The 20,956-nt window shown below is 55.8% G+C and overlaps 1 protein-coding gene across 1 annotated transcript in view; it reads left to right on the top strand.

The window, feature by feature from the left end:
* Positions 1-20,224, top strand: part of NKAIN1 (sodium/potassium transporting ATPase interacting 1) — a 54,607-nt gene extending 34,383 nt beyond the window's left edge. The window contains exons 2-7 of the mRNA XM_075553315.1: positions 12,523-12,660; positions 14,695-14,775; positions 16,668-16,865; positions 17,596-17,656; positions 18,192-18,273; positions 18,441-20,224. Coding sequence (XP_075409430.1) covers positions 12,523-12,660; positions 14,695-14,775; positions 16,668-16,865; positions 17,596-17,656; positions 18,192-18,273; positions 18,441-18,450 — 570 coding nt within the window. The 3' untranslated portion in view covers positions 18,451-20,224. The remainder of the gene's footprint in view (positions 1-12,522; positions 12,661-14,694; positions 14,776-16,667; positions 16,866-17,595; positions 17,657-18,191; positions 18,274-18,440) is intronic.
* The last annotated feature ends 732 nt before the right edge of the window (positions 20,225-20,956 follow it).

Genomic DNA, 20,956 nt, shown 5'->3' with positions numbered 1-20,956 from the left:
ATCTATTTCCCCATCCTAATATATAGATATATTTACTTATGTACATGCCATTATTTAGACCTCTATAAATGTCCTTTGCCTCCTAGCTCTTTCCTCTATTTCCTTTGACTTTCCTCTTGTCCCACTATCATGCTCAGCCTTCATTTAGGTTTCAGTATTTCCTCTCTGTTACATTACCCTTGGTCACGCCCTACCAGGCCTCCTACACACTCCTCACCACCAATTTGGATCACTTGTTGTTCCCTTGTCCCTGGGATTGTTAACACCATGGGCCCGCTGAGTTTTCATAGGTGAATTTTTAGAAGCAGATCGCTTGTCAGGCTTTTCTTCCTGCTCTTAGCCTGGAAGCTCCACCCTGTGACCTGACATCCACCCTAACAGTAGCACACAAGCCTCCACAGGCTGGCAAACTGACCGAGTGGTGGTCACCAACGTGCCTTAACACACTGCCTCTCTCCACATCATATTGGCCTGGCTGCGTTATGTCCAGGTGTGGTGACATCATGGTTTATTGTACCTTGTTAGAGGGACATCCAGAGTGTCCCCAATGTTGCAGCATTATGGTCAATTCAAGGCCAAGTTCAAATATCAGCTCCTCTGTGAAGTCCTCCCTGGACTGTGTAGGTGGTCCCAGTTCTTTCCTGGTTGATAGCTAACATTTCTGGGGCAGTCCCCATGCCAGGCACTTGATATACCTTAAACTCGCTGCCATCCAGTTGATCCTGACTCATGGTCACCTTATAGGAGCCCTGGTGGCCGGCCCAATGTTATGCTGTTAACAACAAGGTCAAAAGTTTGAAACCTACAGCTACTACTTGGGAGAAGAATGAGGCTTTTTACTCCCGTAAAGAGTTACAGTCTTAGAAACCCATAGGGACAGCTCTACCGTGCCCTGTAGCATCGCTATGGCAAACCTGATAAGGTCTCCTTTAATTTCTGTTACAAATCCAGGAAGTCTGGAAATAGTTTTACCCCCGTTTTATAGATGGGGTTTCTGTGGTGCCTATGGATGATAAGGCCCAAGATAGCAGAGCTGGTGAGTGACAAAACCAGTGTGCTGTCCCACTGCCCTCAGCCTCCTCTCCTGGCTTCCAATGGTGGTGCTGGGGGCCAGAGCCCGGTCAGACACGTCTGCTTCCTGGGCATGGATGTACTGGCACATGGCAGTTGGTCCTGATAAGCCTTCTCAAGCTTCTAATCCACTTCTTGACAGACCCAGAATCTAGGGAGGGGACAGGTTAGGTGGGTGGCCGGTGGTGTTGCAATCCCAGGTCCACAGAACAGCCTCTCTGGGCTCGCGTGGACCTCTAAGAGTTTTATGTCCACAGCATAAAGCGAGGACCTCTGGGAGTGATGGTCCAAGGGGTGGGGCCCGAGGCTGGCTGGGGAGTGAATCCAGAAGATGCCCAGGCTCTCAACACCACTGGGAAATAGGTATCCTTGTCCCCATTCTAGAAGCCGGGAACGAAGGCGCGATGGTTTGGACCAGATGGAATATTGGGCCAGATGGGGTGGAGTCCTTTCATTTTGTTTAGACTTCCCTTCGGTAGCACCCTGGGGTTTTAGGCCCAGGGTTTATGCAAATGATGCATGCTCATTAGCCTGCTGTGGGGTGGGCGTCGTTTTCATGGAACTGCCAGCTCTGGGTGTACAAGGAGGGCTAGTTCTGCCAGCAAGCAACCCCCCAGCTGAGGAAGGGTTGGGGATGGGTCAGTAGTCATCGTGTTGCAGAGGGCGGGTTGCCATGGAGACAAGCTGGCCCCAGCCGCTGCCTCCTGACAAGGCCCCAGGCTGGCTGGTGTCCGCCACCGCCATGGTCCTGGACCTCCCCAACAGAGCAGCTCCAAGCTGCTGCCATCTCTGAGGGCTAATTACCAGAAAGGTAGTGACCAGCTGCTTCCTAGCAGGCCCAAGCCCAGCTGGGGCCACAGCAGGAGGGCGTGAAGAGATGCTCCATGTGTAAGAAGCAGATGGTAGCTGGAGGGGGTGGGGTGGGGGTGTTGGGCATGTGGGGAGCTGTCCCGGGGGCAGGGAGAGGACTGTCTGACAGTCTGACTGTCTGAGTGCAGGTGCTGTTCAGCGAGACTTTGAAGGGTGAGCTCCCATGTGTGGAGGCATGCCAACACGGCCAGTGCCACGCTGCCCCCAAACAGGGTTGGAGTCTCCGCTCCTCCATGCCCAATTGGGAAAGGCCCTTCACCTCTCTGGATCTCGGAGATGGAACTTGAGTGTGTAGTTAAATCTATAAGAACCGTTCCATGGCCCGTTGAGAAAACCCGCATCCAATCCAGCTGCCACTGAGTCACTTCTAACCCCTGGTGACCCTGCATATGTCAGAGAGGCGCTCTGCTCCTTGGGGTCGTCGTGGCTGCGGTTCTGCTGAAGTAAATGGCTAGGCCTGTCTTTCAAGGCACCTGTGGGTGGACTCAAACCTCCGACCTCTCGGCACACCTGCGTGGCACCACCTAGGAACTCCTTAACCCATTGAGAGAGTAAGGAGCCCTGGTGGTGTAGTGGTTATGGTGGAGCTACTCACTGTATGGTCCGCAGTTGGGAACCGCCAGCCGCTCCGAAGGAGAGCAGTGAGCCTTTTAGTCCCGTAAAGAGGCAGGGCTTTGAGAACCCACAGGGTCAGTTCTACCCTGTCCTATAGGGTCACCAGGAGCTGGAATCGACTCGATGGCAGAGAGTGAGGATTGGCTCGCTTTGTCATGGGAAAGGGCTTCCGTTGCCTGCCCCGAGAAGGCACGAGGACAGGTGGGGGCCCACCGTGTGCACAGTGGGGGTTTCAGAGCTGGGTCGGGAAGGAAGTGAGCCTGAGCAGTGACAGCACTAAGGCTGGGCCAGGCCGGGGGAGGGGGAGGCTCACGAGAAAGAGGCTGTTGGGTCCTGAGCAGCTTCTGTTCATTCTCCCTGGCCATCCCTGGGGAGCAGACCAGGACACGGAAGAGCAGTGGGTGCAGACAAGGACGCAGATCCTGGATCTGCCACTTGCTGTCTGTGTGACTTCAGGAAGCCCAGGGGATGCCTGCGTCTGTGACAGGTGGCCATGTGAGGGCCAGAGCGAGAGGGTGACGAGTTACAGTCTCAGACACCGCAGGGGCAGCCGCTCTACACTGTCCTCCAGGGTCTCTGTGAGCGGCATCGAGTCCGTGACAGCGAGTTCACTTTGTGGTTGGAGAGAAGGGCCATGACGCCATCAGCAGAAGGCACTAGGTCTCAGGGTCAGTCGCCTGCAGCAGCCTAGTCAGTGATTCGGAGCGACCTCAGCCCCCGTTGTACAGATGAGAACACTGAGGCCCAGAGGAGGAGAGACTTGCCCAGGACCACCGAGTGCACCTGCCCTCAGCGGACGCCCTGAGCTGCTCATTCCTATAGTTGAGACCGTGAGTCAAACGTGAGGAACATCTTTCTGCTGTGAGCTGGGTGCTGGGCTAACCCACGAGCATGTCCCGGAGTGGGAGGAGGCTGGCCACCCTTCACGCACGGCTTCCGAAGCCCTGTGAGTGTCAGAAACCCTGGGCGGAGTCCCTGCGTGGAACCAACTCCATGACTGGGGGCTTGGTTGATTTGGGCCTAAAAAACAACTTTGTTGTTGAACACTTCCAGAGATAACAGAAGTGTGTCTATTTAAAAGCCTCCTGTCTTCCATTCCCTCAGCTCCCCAGAGAGAGAGGGGGGCGGCATTTACAAACAGCCTGCCAGGGTTTTTAGACACAAATGGGACCAGCTTCTTCTGTTCTGCAGTTTGTCTTTTTTCACTTAACAGATAGACCCAGTCACGTGTGCGTAATAAATCATTCATTCATTCATTCATTTGTTACACAGTTATTCAGCACTGACTGCATTCCAGGGACTGCTGGCTCAGTGTTGGGACAGGATCCCCAGCTGAGATTTCCTGGGAAGCCTGTCCCTCCCTAGGATCTAGGCTGAGACAAGAACTGAACAGGCCCTAGGAAGGGAAGAGAGAAGGGGAGTGGGGGGGAGGGAAGGGAGGGAAGTGGAGGGGGGGAGTGTTGAGTGTGTGTGGTGTGGGTGGCGGTGGCGTTTCCACAGCCCACTTTGAGCAGTCTCCATCAATTCCCAGAGGGTACCTGTCTCCTTGGTGATTCTCTGGCCAGCTTGGCCACTGCCGTACCCTCTGCACCTGGCCTGGGGCCTGGCACTTAGAAGGTGCTCAAGAACTACTTGTTCAACTAATTGAGTCCACAACAGGCCCATCCCCCCAACCCTGTGAAGGCCACCTGGCCGCCCTCTGACAATGGGTGCGCTCAGTCCATCCTCCTCTGTTGCAGCCCGATTCGGCTGGGGCGGGCCAGGAGGCGGTGTTGCTTCAGACAGAAACCAGACTGGAGGTAGGGGCTGATCTCAGGAGGGGGACATGTCACTGCCTTACCACCCCCTCCCCATCAGCTGCCTGTGGGTTTGCTCACCTCCCTAATGAGGGGGTTGGACCAGCTGATCTCCGGGCCCTTCCAGCTCTCCTGTCTGTGGCTCCAGCCCCACTCTCTCATTTCACGGATGAAGGGCTGAGTCGAGTTTAATTTTGTCAGCTGCCTCAAAAATCCATTGGGAAAAGTGGGGGTGGGGGAGGCTGAAGGGGGCAGGAAAGACTGCTACCCTGCCCCGAGTGTTGACCGCATGCCAAGTCCTGCGCTGGGGGTCCACAGCCTGACTCCTCAGCGGGGAAACTGCGGCTCCCGCAGGTGGAGGGTCGTGGCTGAGCGAGCTAGCAACTCCCCGACCCCAAGGAGCTCTTCCCAGCCTCCGCCCTGAGTGAACCACAGTCAAGGGGAGAGACAGCCAGGCTGGACTAAACCTTCTCCAAAAACTTCCCAGGCACCAACCCGGCCGTTCCCCAGACAGCCTGACTTCTGTGCCTACGGCTGGCCCCGTGGTGACAGGCCTTGGAATTTGGGCCAGGGAAGTAGTTGACTTGCAGAATTGGCTGGCAAGGGCTTGGGCACAAGAGACTTCTGATGGGCTCTGTGGCCCAGAGCCCAGCCCCCTCCCCACACTCTCCCCTAGGCAGCTTCCTGGGAATGGGGTGGGCCCATCTGCATTATTCATCCTTCACCCCCCCCTGCCCCCCACCTGGTGTTAGGCTCCTGGGGTTGGCGTCTAGACAGACAAGAGCATCCTACTGAGAACAGAGGCAGCCCTGACTCGGGTCTGAAGGTTCCCATGGCAACTGCATCCCCTCAGCTGGCAGCTACCCTATAAATAAATAATCAGGGGTGGGGGTAGGGAGCTGAGGGCAGGGGGAGGGGCCGCAGGGGAGCCCGGTGGAGGCTGCACTCTGGAGAGGAGAGGGGTGGGGTGGGCTGATGTAGAGTGCAGGGGAAGAGGCTGCCCATGCAACCTTTCAGTTGGCCAGGTGAGGATGGAGGTGGATGGAGAGAAGTGGCCAGGTGTGAAAGGTAGACGCTCAAAGAGCCAGGACTTGATGGCCGCTGGTCCCTGGGGTGATCGCAGAGTGGAGAACAGTTTCAAGTGGTTTCTACCTCACACGGCAGGTGGAGGGTGGCCCCACAACATGAAAATGGACCGTGAGTTTAGGGCATCCAACTGGGCAGTTGGTTATGAAGGGGTTAGGGCCGGTGGTCTAGTGCCCCAGGAAGCATTTCCTGGGATTTGTGGCATATTCAGGGGGCAAGAAGCTGGCCTTGCACTCTAATTTGGGGGGCCCGGTCTGCCCCAATGTTGACCTGAAATGGAGTGACAGCAGGGGCCAGCGAGGGTTAACATGGAGCTTAAATTCAACACCTGCGCAGGACAAGCGCTGTTCTCATGGGAAATACAGCTATTTACAGGACTCCCTGCCCTCCGGAGCCTGCCTTCTAATGCCCGGGACAGCAGGTAAACCGGGAGAGGGTGCATGCCTGCCAGTGGGAGTGCTGTGGGGCCTCATATCTCAGCCCTCCTTCGCACAGCCTGATGGTGGAGGCACTGTGGCCCCTGCCCAGTTTGTGGGCCAAAGCTCAGGGAGGTTAAGTGACTTGCCCGGAGTTGTCAGCTAGCTGGTGGCACCTGGATTCTAACCCACACAGGCGGTCTCTGTACCCCACTGGCCATTGAGCTGCCGCGTCCCTGGCAGGAAGTCAGGCGAGATGAGGAAATGAGAACTGCAATCTGGCTGCTGGGGTTGGTGGCCAGAGGTCAGAGGTCACTGGTGGCCTCAGTGACAGCTGTTGAGCGGCCAGGCAGCACACCAGGTGATACTGGGCGGTTGGTTGAGTGAGCAGCAAATGAGGGTTTGGAGACCTTTGAAACCCCATTCGTTGTCAACGAGTGTCGTCTTCGTTAGAAAGAGGACATGAGCCACTGTGAAACACCAGGCTTGGGAAGGTAACTGAGTCTGGGGAGCCAGCAGGAAGGACCCCCGGGGAGAGGGGGAAGTTGAGTTTCCAGGCAAGGGGGATGATAGAAGGTGGGCCAGAGAACAGAGAAGGAAGCAGGGTCTTTGATGCAAGAGAAGGGGCTCAGCTCGTGAGGGGCCCGGGGCCCCTCATGTGCACACATGCACACACACGCGTGCACACACGTACACACAGTCCATCAAGACGTGTATACTGCTAGGGGGCCAGACAGGTTTCAGCAGCGTTTCCTCCGTTAAATGAATGAGGGAGAACGGCCTGGTGATGTACTTTCAAAGAAAAAAAATCAACCAGTGAAAACCCCGTGGTCTGCAGTGTGGGAGCGAGTGGAGGGGCAGAGGCAGGGGGCCGAGTGCAGGAGATGACAGCCATCGCGCCCTGTGTGCACTGGCGCGGTCACAGAGGGGCCTGTCAAAAGCAGAGCAGTGACAAATGAAGGCACAGCCCAGAGGGTGGCCTTTAATGAGAAGCAGAGGGAAGGCGGTGGGAGACTTGCAGGTCAGGGTGCCGGGTGGGGTGGCTCAGGATTCAGTCAATGGGGATCAAGCAGGGGCCAAGCCCACTTCAAGGAAGAGGCAGGAGGTGGAGCCCAGTGGTCAGGAGGGCAGTGCAACCCCAGGGCCAGGCCTGCAGGGCTCTGGCCAATTCTCAGAGGACATCCACCCACTCCCCTTTGGGCCTGAGGAGCAGGAGGGAGGACAGAGGAGAAGCAGAGGCGCTCAGGAAGGCTGCAGGGGAAGCCACGATACCAGCCACCACACCGAGGCTGTGTTGCGTTTATCCCGATGGGCGCACTGGCTGCACAAGTTGCTCGTGGCCACAGAGATCCTGAGAGATTGGACTTGGGTTTTTTAAGTTAGGCTAAATTTTTTTTATTGGTAAATCATTTTATTGGGGGCTCTTACAGCTCTTATTAACAATCCATGTATCAATTATATTAAACACACATTCGTACATATGTTGCCATCATCACTTTCAAAACATTTTCTTTCTGCTTGAGCCTTTGGTATCAGCTCCTCTTTTTCCCCTCCCTCCCCTTGTACTTGGTTTTCTGATTGAAAATACCTGTGACTGGACCTAGAAGGTGCTGAGTCTCTCCCCCCTCCCCCCCCCCACACTCTCAGGAGGAGTTGAGAATAGAGAGGCACTTCCTGATTTGACATGTGGAGGGGTCAGTGGGGGCTAGGTCAGGAGAAAGCAGCATGGAGCCTGGGTGGCGGGGAGGCCAAGGGTACAGAGGACTGAGGGTCAGGAATGTGGAACTTACTCTTGCCTACAGATGATGACAAGGCTGCTTGGGTGACTGGCTGCCATCTGTTGCTCTGGGGCTAAGGATAAGGGGACTCGGTTCTTTTGGCAGGGGTGGGTGGTGGTGGTGGGAGGTTGTATGCCTGGGGACCTGTGTGGCTGCAGTATTGGTGGGCCCAGGAGCCAGATAATTTGCCCAACCTTCTTGTGGGTTGCTTGGTGACAGAATAACTTGACCAGATGCATATTTTAAAAAGAGCCCTTGGCTGAGTAGGAAGGTTGAGTGGAATGGTTGGCCAGGGTTCCCCGCCCCCCCCCCCCCACACACACACACACACACTCTTGGAAATCAGAAACCTTCTGCCCACGGCAGGTTTCCTTCTGGTCCACTGAGGAGAGAGGCCAGAAGCTAGTCTGACCAGACTTGCAGACTGACCAGGTGTCAGTGTCCCCCTAGGTAACCACCCCCAGTGCACATACATTGAAATTATTCCCAAGGGGTAGCGCACTGTTGCCCCCACACAATTCCTCTGTCAGTGTAACAAAGACACAGCAAGACCACTGTCTTTAGATGACCCTTTCTAAATGGGGCAGCCCAATGGGGAGCATGTTTTCTCCTATTGTGTGTTTATTTGTGCCAGTTAATTATGTGCATTTCACTGTCGCAAATGCCTAGAGATACCTGACTTGGTTTTCTAGTGGAAAATACCAGGACTTTTAGCATAGAGGTGATGTCTGAGATCTTTTTAATTTTTAAAATACTATTTAATTGTAATAAATCATTTTATTGGGATTCTTACAGCTCTTTTTTGTTTGTTTTTTAAAATCATTTTATTAGGGGCTCATACAACTCTTTTCACAATCCATCTATCCATCAATTGTGGTAAGCACATTTGTGCATTCATTGCCCTTATCATTCTCAAAACATTTGCTCTCCACTTAAGCCCCTGGCATTGGCAGCTCTTAGAACAATCCAGACATCCATTGTGTCAAGCACATTTGTACATAAGTTGCCATCATGCTTTTCAAAACATTTTCTTTCTACTTGAGCCGTTGGTATTGGCTCCTCATTTTTTTCCTTCTTCCTCACCCTCCTGCCTTCATGAACCCTTGATAAGTTATAAATTATTTTTATTTTCATATCTTACACTGTCTGTTGTCTCCTAAATGTGCATTTCTAACGAGATCACTGGTAAGGTTGATACTCTGGATCTGAGAACCACACTTTATGAACTAATTTTTTAAATCATTTTATTGGGGCTCTTACAGCTGTTTTAACATTCCATTTATCAATTGTATCAAACATATTTGTGTCTATGTTGCCATCATCATTTCCCAAACATTTTCTTTCCACTTGAGCCCTTCCTATCAGCTCCTCTTTTTTCCTTCCCTTCCCCCCACCCTCACTTGTGATCCCTGGATTAATTATACATTATTATTATTAGGTCTGACATTCTGGATCTCAATGTGTGAAAAAGATCAGTTTAAATCCATCTGCGTACTTCTCATTGGTCAGAGAGATGGCATTCTGTAGGCCCTGGTCACCTGGCCTTGTCACCAGCTCTGAGCCCCACACTGAGTGCTCCCTCTGTGAATGAATCAGCGAGGACCTCCAGGGGGTGAAGAGGGGCCGGGTGTTGGCAGTGGTCGGCGTGTGGGGGAATGACCATGGACGGAAGTGAATGGAAGCCTGGCTGGCTGTTCAGTGCCCTGGATGACAGGGACAGCCTGTGCTCTGTGTGTAATGGAAGGAGAGCAGGCCCTGTGGGCCGGGGCAGTCAGGGAGCTCTTCCCAGGAGGAAGGGATGGAGCTGTCCTGGAAAACTCCATGACCATGGGGTTTATAGGTAAAGACCCAGGAGGACTTCAATAAAAGGAATGGGGGCGGGAGGGGGGGTGGCAGCAAGTGTTTCAGCTGCTTGGGGGGAGGAGTCGACAGAGAATAAAGGATCAGGCCAGATCCTAGCAGACTTTTGATGGGAAATGAAGACACTTCCCTAAGCCTACCAGGAATTGTCGCTGTTAGGTACCACCAAGTCTGTTCCGACCCAGTGCAGCCCTGTGTGAAAGAAGATGGAACGGTGCCCTGGCCTGGACCGTCCTCCAAGCTCTCCCTGTGCTTGAACTCATTGTCACAGCCACTGTGTGGGTCCATCTCGTTGGAGGTCTCCCCTTGTGTGATGGATTAGCCTCCGTTGAGTGAGGCTACTTGTCTGCTGGTTTGTGGGACTTCAGCCTCACCGCAAGTCCTCAGGGGAGAAGTCTTCTTCCGTCTTCATAGTCAGGCAAATAAATTCAGAGAGGGAAAGGGACTTGCCCTACGTCACACAGCAGAGCAGGGATTTGAGCTGTTGGAGTCACAACAGGGTTTCCTCCTTTTCTGGTTCTGGCCTCATGCCGCCCGCCCGGTCCTCACTCAGGTCATGGAGAGCAGAGGAGGGCTCTCAACAGGGGCGGGGTGGGCGTGGGGATGTCATGTATTAGGTGTGTATCTGCCAGGGCGTCTCCCCAGCTTCACTGCGAGCCTGAGCCTCTCCTCCATCCTCTGATCAGAACCTCCTCCCCTGGGAGCCGCTGGGTGAAAGCACCCTGCTGGACCCCAGCCCACCCACCGGGCTCCTGGAACAGGAGGGCCTGGTTGAGTCCGGGTGGGAGGGGAAGAGACAGAAGGGAGGAGCATGGGGGAATGGGAGCAGCACCCAGGAGACCCTGGCAGTGGGCTCCGAGCAAGCCGGGATGCCTCTCCTGCAGGGTCAGCAAGTCACTGATGGCGAAGCTGGAAGGGCCCCTGGAGGTCATCTAGTCCCACGCCTTCTATGATTGACAGAGGAACCTGAGACCCCAGAGCCACCCAGGAGCCAGTGGCAGACCTTTTCCCAGAAGCCACACCTCTTTACGCTCAAGTCCATGCCACTTGCGAAGGTGGTAGTCTGCGCCAAGCTGGGACAGATGGCAGAGCCAGGCAGAACGGCTGCCTAGCTCTGCCACCAACCTGCTGTGTGACCTTGGGCTGGTCACTTCCCTTCTCTGAGCCTCCTGCTCACTTCACAATAAGATCTTGAGCCCAGACCTACCTTTCTGCCAAGGTGGGCCCGGGGAGAGATGAACTTGGAATGCTCTTTACAATCTCCAGAGCCCCTCAGAGGGGAGCCACTCGCAAGAGACAGGCTGGGTGGGTGCCAGGATTGGGCCTGGCACCACCCCGCTCCCCTCTCCCCCTTGCTTCCTTGGTCTCTGCCCAAACTTTGCCATCTGTGTAGCAGCAGTAGTAGCTCTACTCCTGCCTTCCTGCCAGGGACCAGACGAAAGCCTTCAGAGTCTCCCCTCCATCCCTGCCATACCTCCTCGCTGCCCTGCTACTCCCGCCAGTGCTACTCCCGCCAGTGCTACTCCCGCCAGGCCTCCGGGTTGCAGGTTAAGAGCCGGCAATACAAGGAGAGAGAAGTGGCTCTCAGCGTGGCTCATTGCAAGACCGAAGATGACCTCAGCACGCACTTCACTTGACCGCTCCTGCTCCCCACTCTCCCCGTCCCTTCGGGGCGGCTCCCTCCTCAGGCAGGCTGCCCACCCTGAGAGAAGTGGCACAGACGGGCCGTTGGCAGCTACCAGCTGACCCCACCCCCGTTCAGAGACCCCAGGAGGAGAGAACAACTCTGGTTTCCTAGCCTCTCTGGCCACCTTCGTGGTGACCAGCCAGCACCTACCTCTGGTGGCTTTCGGGGCCAGGGCCCCAGGCGAGTGAGTTCGCATCCTTGGGCCCGTGGCTGTGTCTTTGATTATTTGGCTAGTCTAGATGACATGCCTAGCCCCCAAACTGGACATGGCCCCAGTCCCACCCACATCACATGGGCAGACTGTGTGGGAGGTGCCATTCCAAACCAGGTGGCTTCTGTCACCAGAACCTGGGAGGCCGGATGGTCAGAAAGAAGAAGGACCCAGGGCACCTTGTTCCAAAGGCATCATCTGAATGCTGACACTCGGAAGGCGTGCTGGTCGACTCCTCTGTCAACTTTCGCTGCCGAACAGATGTCAGCACCACTAAGGGGCCTTACAGAGCCAGCTTCTTAAACTCACCACGCACTGGGTCAGCGGGGGAGGGAGTCTTCTGGGTGCTCACGGCCCATAGGTGGGTTGGCTGGTTTCTGAATGAGCTCAGAGACCTCCTTCTTCAGGCTGATGGGTGCCTGGCTGTGGCCTGGGCTCTCTGGGTTCTCTTAACACAGCCTTTCGCCCCAAGGGAGGCTAGCTTGGACTCGTTCACACGCTGGTCTATGGGCTGGAAGTGAAGCCAGGGAGCAAGCGCCAAGGCAGACACGTTTTTCAAGCCTTTGCTTGCATGGAGCTTGCTGAAGTCTCAGGGCAAAGCAAGTCCCCTGACCGAGCACAGCATGAGGATGGACGGATCCTACCACCGCGCCTGGAAACAGCGAGGAAGACTTGGCTGGCAGCTCCCCCGGGAAGGGGGGTGGCGCGGAGAAAAGCCCTCTCTGTTGTGCCCCATGGGCAGGAATGCCTGGGCCAGAACAGTCTATGGCAGAAGTGACTGGCTCAGTGGCTTTACCCTGGTCCCCAGCGCGTTGGCATGGGCGTGGGCTGGAGAGAGGGTCTGGGTGCTGACTGTTCCGCGTGGGGAAGGTGCTGAGCGTGAACTGGCCATGGGGATGGCCTCGGAGGAGGAAAGGGAGGTGTCCTCAACCCTGGCTGCCCAGTCTCTCTAGCTCCTCCCTTAATGGTGACCAGGCTCTTCCCACACCCCTAGGCTTGTCCCCACCTGCCAGCGTCCCTCCATTAGCCAGGAGCAGGGGCGGCCCTTGAACTGCTCACCATGGTCATTGGTGTCACCTGCACCCTCGGTGAGGTCCCTGTGACAGTGACCTCCACTGCTCTCTCCCCACAGGTGGCTGCGCTGGAGCGGCAGATCTTTGACTTCTTGGGCTACCAATGGGCCCCCATCCTAGCCAACTTCCTGCACATCATGGCCGTGATCCTGGGCATCTTTGGCACAGTGCAGTACCGTTCCCGGTACCTCATTCTGGTACGGCTCACCCAGTCCCTCCCAACCTAGCCTCTTCCCCTGACCCCTACCCGCCCCTCCTTGCCCACCACACCCCCCTCCCCCGCTAGATCTCCCACTCCTGCTCCAGGCATCCAGAGTCCTGCTGTGTCTTAGCCATTGGGGTGGATGCCCCAAATCCCAATGCTTACTTGGTATTCTATTCATGAATTTCCTCTGGAGACAATCCAAGCCTTAAGGTATCCTTTAGGGAGCGCCTGCCACATACCAGGTGCTCCTAGAGCTGTGTGAGCTTTCCCTCTTTTTTACAACTGCCCGGTGAGGTGTGTCTTCGACTCCGTGCCCCAGATGAGGAGAGTGAGGTTTCTGGAGGTGGCTGGGCAGCCTCCATAAGCCAGTGTGAGAGGGGAGCCCGAGATGGGCCTGGGCTTAAGTTTGTCGGCAGCATGTCCTGGTCAGCTGGCTACTGTGCTGGGTTTGACCCTCGGGTAGGCTGGGGTCTGCCCTTGCACACCGTGCTCATCACGGCCTGGCCTAGGGCAGCCGGCCTGCACTTCCATGTCAGGAGTTAAATTTTGTGCCCACTTCTCTCCTACCTTCCTCATTCCAAGCCAGCCTCCCGGGGCCCATCAAACTTCTGTTTCCAACCAAACCCACCCATGCCCCTGCTGTTCTGGAATGATCTTTTCCCAGGCCTCTCTGAGGGAAAAGGCTTTTGACGTAAACTCACTGCCTACATGTTGGACACCCACAGTGACAGTGACACCCCATGTCACACTGTCACCAGAGCCCACTCCTACTCGTTCTAGAGACTCTCCCACGGGCAAGCTCTGGGGCACCAGGTAAACAGGGCCCTTCCTAAGGACTCTCTCACCAGAGGTACGAGAAGGGAGCCCTTCTCTGTTATCAGGCGAGCGTCCGACACCAGTGTGAGCAAGACTCCCTGCCAAGGGACAGCCGCTGAACCCACAGGTACAGGCCTTGAGTGGAAATAACAGACTCCTGAAGCACCTCCCACCCCCTCCCTGGCCTGTCACTGAGGGAAGGAGGCACGTTTCTCCCCAGAACTGGCCACGTCTGGACCAGGGAGGACTGACAGGCCAGCCCCTTCTCTCCACATCCAGCCTGGTGGAGGAAGAGCTGGGGTCGGGGCTGTGCCATGGGGCCTCGGTCAGTCAGTGTAGTCTGCAGAGCGAGGCAGGAGGGAAGGGTGTGACCTAGTAGTGAGAGCCTCCAGGAACCACGTGGGACTGGAACCCCTTCCCATATGCTCCCCCCACCCATTGCCCTGCCCTTACCCCCTCACCCCCTCATCCCTTCCACCAGCCACAGCTGAGTGTGAGATGTACCCACTTGTATTCTCAGCCACCAGGCTGTGGGATAACTTCCTGTCTCTCTCATCGGCGGCTCCCAGCAGCCTGAGGCTTGCCTCTTCACAAGGATCGCAACCTCTTAGAAGAATGAAGGCTGCTTCTTCAGTAGGGCAGCGCTCTCCCATTCTTTCCTTCTTCCCTCCTTCCTCCTTCCCTCTGCCCTCCCTTCCCACTATAGGAAATGTCTGCCCTCTGCCTCCCACATGCCCCTGACACCCACTTCCGACGACCAGCTGTGGCCTGACATGCAGCACTTCTAGCAAACCCACCCACCCGAGGGCCTGCTCTGAGCTCGTCACCACCCTGCAGTGGCGAGTAAGGTGGGCAGGGTCCCGGCCCTCTAGTGGCTTGCCGTCTCTAAGTGTCATTTGCTCATGTCACAGTCCTCTAGGGATCATTGAAAACACTAAAGCTGGTTCGCCAGAGTTTAGCCTGTGCAAGGTGGGGTAAGCCTTAGGAAAAAATGTGTTTAAAATACTCCTGAGCTCTTTCTGGAAGCAGATTCAGAACCAGCAGGTCAGGAGGTGACCCAAGAAAACTCTCAGTGCCATCGAATCGATGGCTACTCACAGGGACCCGGTAGGACAGGGTAGAACTGCGCAACCCTTGAACTCCATTTCCCCCGACGCACCCCATCCTTGTTACCCAGGCCTGCCTCTGACCCCACTTCTGTTTTTCTCAGTATGCAGCCTGGCTGGTGCTCTGGGTTGGCTGGAACGCATTTATCATCTGCTTTTACCTGGAGGTGGGCCAGCTGTCCCAGGTAAGCCTCAGGCCTCTCAGTGTCGTGAGATAGAGGTCCTACTGCTTCCCCAGGGATCCCATGTGGGGGGCGGGGTTGGGCCACCATCTCTTGGGACGCTCCACACAATCAAATAATTGCTGCTCCCCCAGTTTGCTCCTGCCCCCTCTGCATTTCTTTAAAACAAACGGTGGAGCCGATCAGGCTGCAGAGAAGTTTGTGTGAAGATGGGCGTGGGCCCCATTGATCACAAGCTCCGGAAAACACCGTAGTAGGTAGTGGCCCAGAGAGCAACTCTCCCCAAACCCAACCCGCTGCCTTGAAGTCACTCCGGACTCACAGCAACCCTGTCTCCATGGAAGCAGACTGCCCCAACTTTCTCCCACCCACCTTTCGGCTAGCAGCTGAGCACCTGAACCACCATGCCACCAGGGCTCTGTGTCACTCTTCGCCCCCTCCAGTAGCGACAGAAATGTCAGAGCAAGGCATGTCAAAGGGCTGTGGCCCTGGTACGGCTCAGACCTCAGAGAGTGGGGTGGGCCCAATTCTGAGCAACATTTCACCAAAGGTTAAGAGACTTGTTAGTATTCATTCAAGGACAATCAAAGGGACTATCATATAGGAAGAGCTCTGGCATTGTGGTCATGCATTGGGCTGCTAACTGCCAGGTCAACAGTTTGAAACCATCAGCTGCTCTGTGTGTGGGAGAAAGACAAAGGCATGGCTTTCTACTCCTGTCAAAGAGTGACAGCCTCAGAAATCCACCCTGTCTTACAGGGTCTCTATGAGTCAGAATCAACTTGATGGCAGTGAGTTTGGTTCTTGGATGTCTTTGGGTAGAGGGTGGGGGTGGGGAGTGCCTGGGGACACTGTGTTTAAGCAGCCAAGCTGCGAACCCAGAGACCTCAGTTCAAACCCACCAGCCACTTGGCAGTCTGCTTCTGTGAAGATGACAGCATTGGGGACCCTGTGGGCAGCGCTGCTCTGTCCTGCAGGGTGGACTCCAGGGCAGTGGGTTTGGTTCCTGTCAGCTGGAGAACTTGTTCAGAAAGTGTATTTCGCTTGGAGGACATTATGAGAAGAGAGCAAGTCCAGAGGGAGACAGTGTCCATTTTCAGAGTTAAAGGAGGTGCGCGTGCACATACACACGTGCACACATACATGTGCACACACACGGAGTGGATAAGAACACGGGCTTTGTAATTTGATGCAGCTAGATTCAAATCCCTGCTCTGACATTCCTGCGTGACCTGGGTAAGTGCCTTCACCTCACCGAGCTTCCGTTTCCTCCTCTATCAAATGGAGGATACTTCAACCCCAACTTCCCGAGGTTGCTGAGAGGAGGAGATGGTAGACATCTAAGGGCTTATTCGCCCCTGAGCAGCACACAGTGGTTGAGTGAGTGCATGTGTGAATAAGTGAGTAAGTGAGTGAGTGAGTGGATTGATGAGGATTGAGCATGCCCATGCCTGAGAGCTCCTGCTTGATGCTTGCCCTGCCTCCATTGGATAGAGAGAGGCTGGAGAGCAAAGCAACCAGAGGTTTACCCAGGGTCACACACAGGGAGAGAGAGAGGCAAAATGGGCCATGAATGGGACCAATATTAAGGGTTTCACCAATCAGTGGGCAATTTGACCTGTTCACTCACTGTTAGTGTCCCCTTCCAGTCCTGGATCAGCAGCTGCCCCTTCCATTCCAGGCATGGGAAAAGTGAAGTCTGTACGTCCATCTAGTGCCATCTACTGGTCAAACGTGGACAGATGCAGACTCCCAAGCTCTTCCCCATCAGACCTGCTGAGGAGGCTGCCCTCTCTGAGTCCCAGTATGAAGCAGGCCTTCCGTAGTGTCTCCTGGGACTTGGGGAGTATCTCTTTCTCCTCCCTGCTCAGTATCCCAGGCCCCTCTGCCCCCAGGACCGGGACTTCATCATGACCTTCAACACATCCCTGCACCGCTCCTGGTGGATGGAGAATGGTCCGGGCTGCCTGGTGACACCCGTCCTAAACTCCCGCCTGGCCCTGGAGGACCACCACGTCATCTCTGTCACCGGCTGCCTGCTTGACTACCCCTACATTGAGGCGCTCAGCAGCGCTCTGCAGATATTCCTAGCAGTGAGTCCTTCTAGTCTGGCTTCCTGTTCTTGTCCACCCACCCCGGGGGGTGGGGGGGAGGGTGCCAAGTGCTGGTCAAGAGAGGGAGGGATCTGGGTCTTCAGGCCATACCTTGAAGCTCCTCCCTTTGCCCCTGCTCCTGTCCTTCTGCAGGCAGGGAGCAGATCTAAGGACAGGATGGCACATCAGACCGTGAGTCGTTCTTGGGTGGGTTTCCATCCCCACTACTCCCCATGTATGACCTTGGGCAAGTCAACTTGCCCTCTCCAAGTACATTCCCGTATTTACAAAGAGGAATGACAGAACCCATCTCAGAGCATTTCCAGGATGAAAGAGACTGCTTGGCGATGTGGAAATGGTCCCAAACTAGTAGTAGCTCCATTTCTGGAAGAGGTACGCTGGGCGAGCCCTGTTCCAGGCACTTTAATCCATGTAACTTCACGTGAGCCTCCTGACAACAAGATGTGCTATTTATCCAAGTTCACTGGGAGAAGCAGCCCCTTCCACCCCCTCTCCCCTTCCCCGGTGAGGTAAAGTAACTACTCATCCAAATTTACATTCCCAGAACAGAGAACAGGACTGGGTATGTTTGACTTCAACTTTAACTTCATTGTTTAACTTGGCGTGGTTCTATGGGTTTGGCCTCGGCTTGACACCTGTTCCCAGCAGCCAGGTCTGACAGGTATCTCCTCCTCTCCTCTCTGACGCACTGCCCTGTCCCCTCTCCCAGCTGTTCGGTTTTGTGTTCGCCTGCTACGTGAGCAAAGTCTTCCTGGAAGAGGAGGACAGCTGTGAGTGCCGTGCCCCGCCCCTGGAGAAGTGCTGACTGACACGCGGCTGCTCGCTGCCCTCGCGCCTTCAGCACCTCGGACAGGGGCCGAACGGCTGCGGCGGGAGGGACCCGGGCTGGCCCAACTGGCGGCCAGGAAGGAGCCCATTCCAAGATCCCTACGTCGGCCCTGCCCCTACTTAGACTTTACAAACCCCACCTCTGCCTGCCCAGCTCCTCTAATCTCGCCTCGCCCCGCCCAGCTCCTGGGGCTTGCTCCCTGGGAGGCCGCACTGCCCTTCTGACTCCACCCCCTCGGGGCAAGGCTCCACCCCGCCTTAAAGCCCCCTCTCTGTTTGGAGTCTGGCTCGTGCCCCGCCTCCTCCAGCTTTGTCCCCGAGCGTGGAGCCCTGCGCTTCAGATGCTTCCCGACCAGGACCCTAGACGCAGATTCCTATGCACGCCCCGCTCCTACCTTCCAAGCCCCCACCGCCACCCCACCCCACCCCACCCCCGTAGCCAAACCTTCCTAATCTTGCCCCACCTCCCGCCCACAGTTGACTTCATTGGCGGCTTTGATTCCTACGGTTACCAGGCGCCCCAGAAGACGTCGCATTTACAACTGCAGCCTCTGTACACGTGGGTCCTGGCGTGGGGCTAGGGGTGGCGGGGCGGAGGTGGTGGTGGCCTGGGATGTTAGTGGGGGGGGGGGGTGCGTGCGCAGCGGAAAGGGGCAGCTGGGTTTCACTGCCCCTGTACCTTCAGGGCCTTCTCTCTGAATCCCAACCCGCCTTTGTTCCCTCCAGGTCGGGGTAGCTTCTGCCCCGCGTCCTCCCCTGGCGCCGCTCACTCGGAGGCCTAACGGACAGCCGCTGCGGCCTACTCCGGTCAAGACGGGCGGCCACGCCCTCTGGCGGCTCGCGGAGCAACTGCAGCCCGTGCCGGCCCCACCTGGAGCTGCAGCCAGAGACTTGGCCTTGGACTTGGCCCTTGCAACTCGGACTTCAGGGGTGGGGCGGGGGGGCAAGGGGATCTCGGGGTTTGTAAATTTTTTTAATCGCAGCCTTGGTGTGAGCTGAGGCCTCTCTTCCTTCCCCTGTCTCTCCCATTCACCCTCCACTTACATCCTGCTTTCTGTCCCTAGACAAAGCAGGAGGGACAGACACCATACGCACGCAAGCACCAGCGAGGGAGAGATACCTCGAACTGAGCAGGAGCCCTACTCTGTCACGGACTCTTATGTGGCATTTTGCAAAGCTTTTGTCTTCTCTAGGCCTCTGTCTCGCTGGCCTTCACTAATTTAAATAATCCCTTAGCAGGAGGAAGTCCTTCTAGCCTTCTCATTGGCTCCCAATTCCTTGGGCTAAACTGGAATTGCTAGTCCCATTCTGCAGATGTGAAAACCGAGGCCTAGCCATGGGAAGCCGTTTGCTAAATCCACACCGTCAGGCAGTTGGTGGAGCCAGGCCTTGAACTGCACTTTGTGTTTTTGCAGACTCCCCAAACCCAAAGCTGGTGATCTCTGAATCTCATTTCTAAATCCCCTTCCAGCTGGCGCACTCTAGGATCCACGTGATCTCCAAAACACACACACACACACACACACACACACACACACACACCATTGCCACCACTTGCCAACACCTCTCTTAAAGCAATATACCCGTTCTCTCGCTGGGAGCCAGATGGACGGAGCCCAGAGCCCTGTATTCAGCCTCTGACCACAGTGGGCACACCTTTCAAGCTCTCTCCTCTAGTAAAGGAGAGCCGGGCACAGTTCAACTGCCCCACCCCTCTAGGTCCTTGAGGCTGGGTCTGCTGCACCTCTGACCCCCCTCCCCTCAGCCTGTCCACCAACCCCAGAAGGCTCCACCCACCTCACTAGATGGCAGACCTGTGATTCCCAAGTGGAGCCTGTGCAGAATGGGGGTGTGGGAGGGCCAGGAGCCCTACCCTACCTTGGGGTAATATAGAGACCAGGCTTACTCCACAGACACCCCTGAGGGAGGAGAGTCAGGCCTCTGTGCCATGCCTGTGAAAGGGGAGTGGATCTGGCTTAGAATGGAGGCTGGGACACTGGAGGGAGCCCCAGCTCCAAACCTCTGCCTACCTGGCCTGGCCATGGGGACCACTCTGTCTTTGATCCCCACGCTTGGCCCTAGCATTTTCTACTCTGGGAGGCCAAATAGCGTGGAACTCTGACCACACTCACACTGTCCCATCTACAGTGCTGTGCCCTAAAGCCAGCCCAGGACTTCTGCTGGCCACCAGGAGCACCGAGGTCCCAGATGGTCCACCAAGCCAGCTGGTGAGGCAGCTCCAGAGGGCAGCAGTCTCCTTCGGACTGCACCAGCTCCTGCCTCCAGTCTCCTTTCCTCCCACCTGCTGCCCACTGTCAGCTTCCCCTCTCCCACCTCACCCTCCTCCCTCTTTCTACTCAACGGGTTTCGCCACCGGTGCTTTGAAGCCTTTTGTTTTTATAAGATGGTCTTTGCACGGGGACCGGACCCTTCTCACTCGGACCTTGCGAGGCGGGTAATCCCTGGTCTCTGTGCAGGTGGGTTGATTAAAGATGGTGTTTTCTTCTCTGTCTTCCTCTTCTCCTGACCCGTGAGTCAGCTGGGCTTCTCAGGGAGAAGTCCCTCATGGTGGGGCGGGCAGGGGTAGGTTTGGCATGGTCATCATCAAAGTTTAAGCTTCTGAATAGCCTTTTCTTCTTGGTTGTGTCCTCCTCCTGACAGTCCGGCTGCATGGCTACTTCCGGATGAGCTGTCGGGCATGGCTCCTACGTGCCACCCCAAGCATAATGGGCCTTTTCCTGGCAATACAGCCCCAGAATCCATATTGTTCTATGCGTGGCACAGGACCAGCCAGTGTTCCATTCTCTCGCAGCCAACTTTATGGCACTTAGCCACAGCCAAACCCAAACCAAATTCACTGCCGTCGCGGCACGCCGGCATGTAGCAGTCCTGTAGGACAGGGTCTATAGAACTGCCCGGGACTTCCCGAGATTATCACTATTTACGGAGTCGAAAGCCCCCTTGGGACTCCTGGTGGTTTTGAACCGCTGACCTTGTGGATTTCAGCCCAATGCATAAGCACTATGCCAGCAAGACCTGCTAACATCACCACGGGGGGTACAAACAGTCAAGCAAGTTGGGTTGCTTAATAAAAACTGGGCAGTTCAAAACGTGGCGGGAGAAAGTCCGGGTGGTCTACTGTATAGACAGCTTCCATCGAGGTCTCTGCTCAACCACAGGGAGGTGCTGTGAATCAAATTTCAACAATCTCGTTTTTCATATATAAAGTACCACGAAGTCAT

This window comes from Tenrec ecaudatus, chromosome 1 (assembly GCF_050624435.1).
Source record: "Tenrec ecaudatus isolate mTenEca1 chromosome 1, mTenEca1.hap1, whole genome shotgun sequence".
Taxonomy (NCBI): domain Eukaryota; kingdom Metazoa; phylum Chordata; class Mammalia; order Afrosoricida; family Tenrecidae; genus Tenrec; species Tenrec ecaudatus.
The sequence above is the reverse complement of the archived record's forward strand: the minus strand, read 5'-3'. Positions and strand labels throughout refer to the sequence as shown.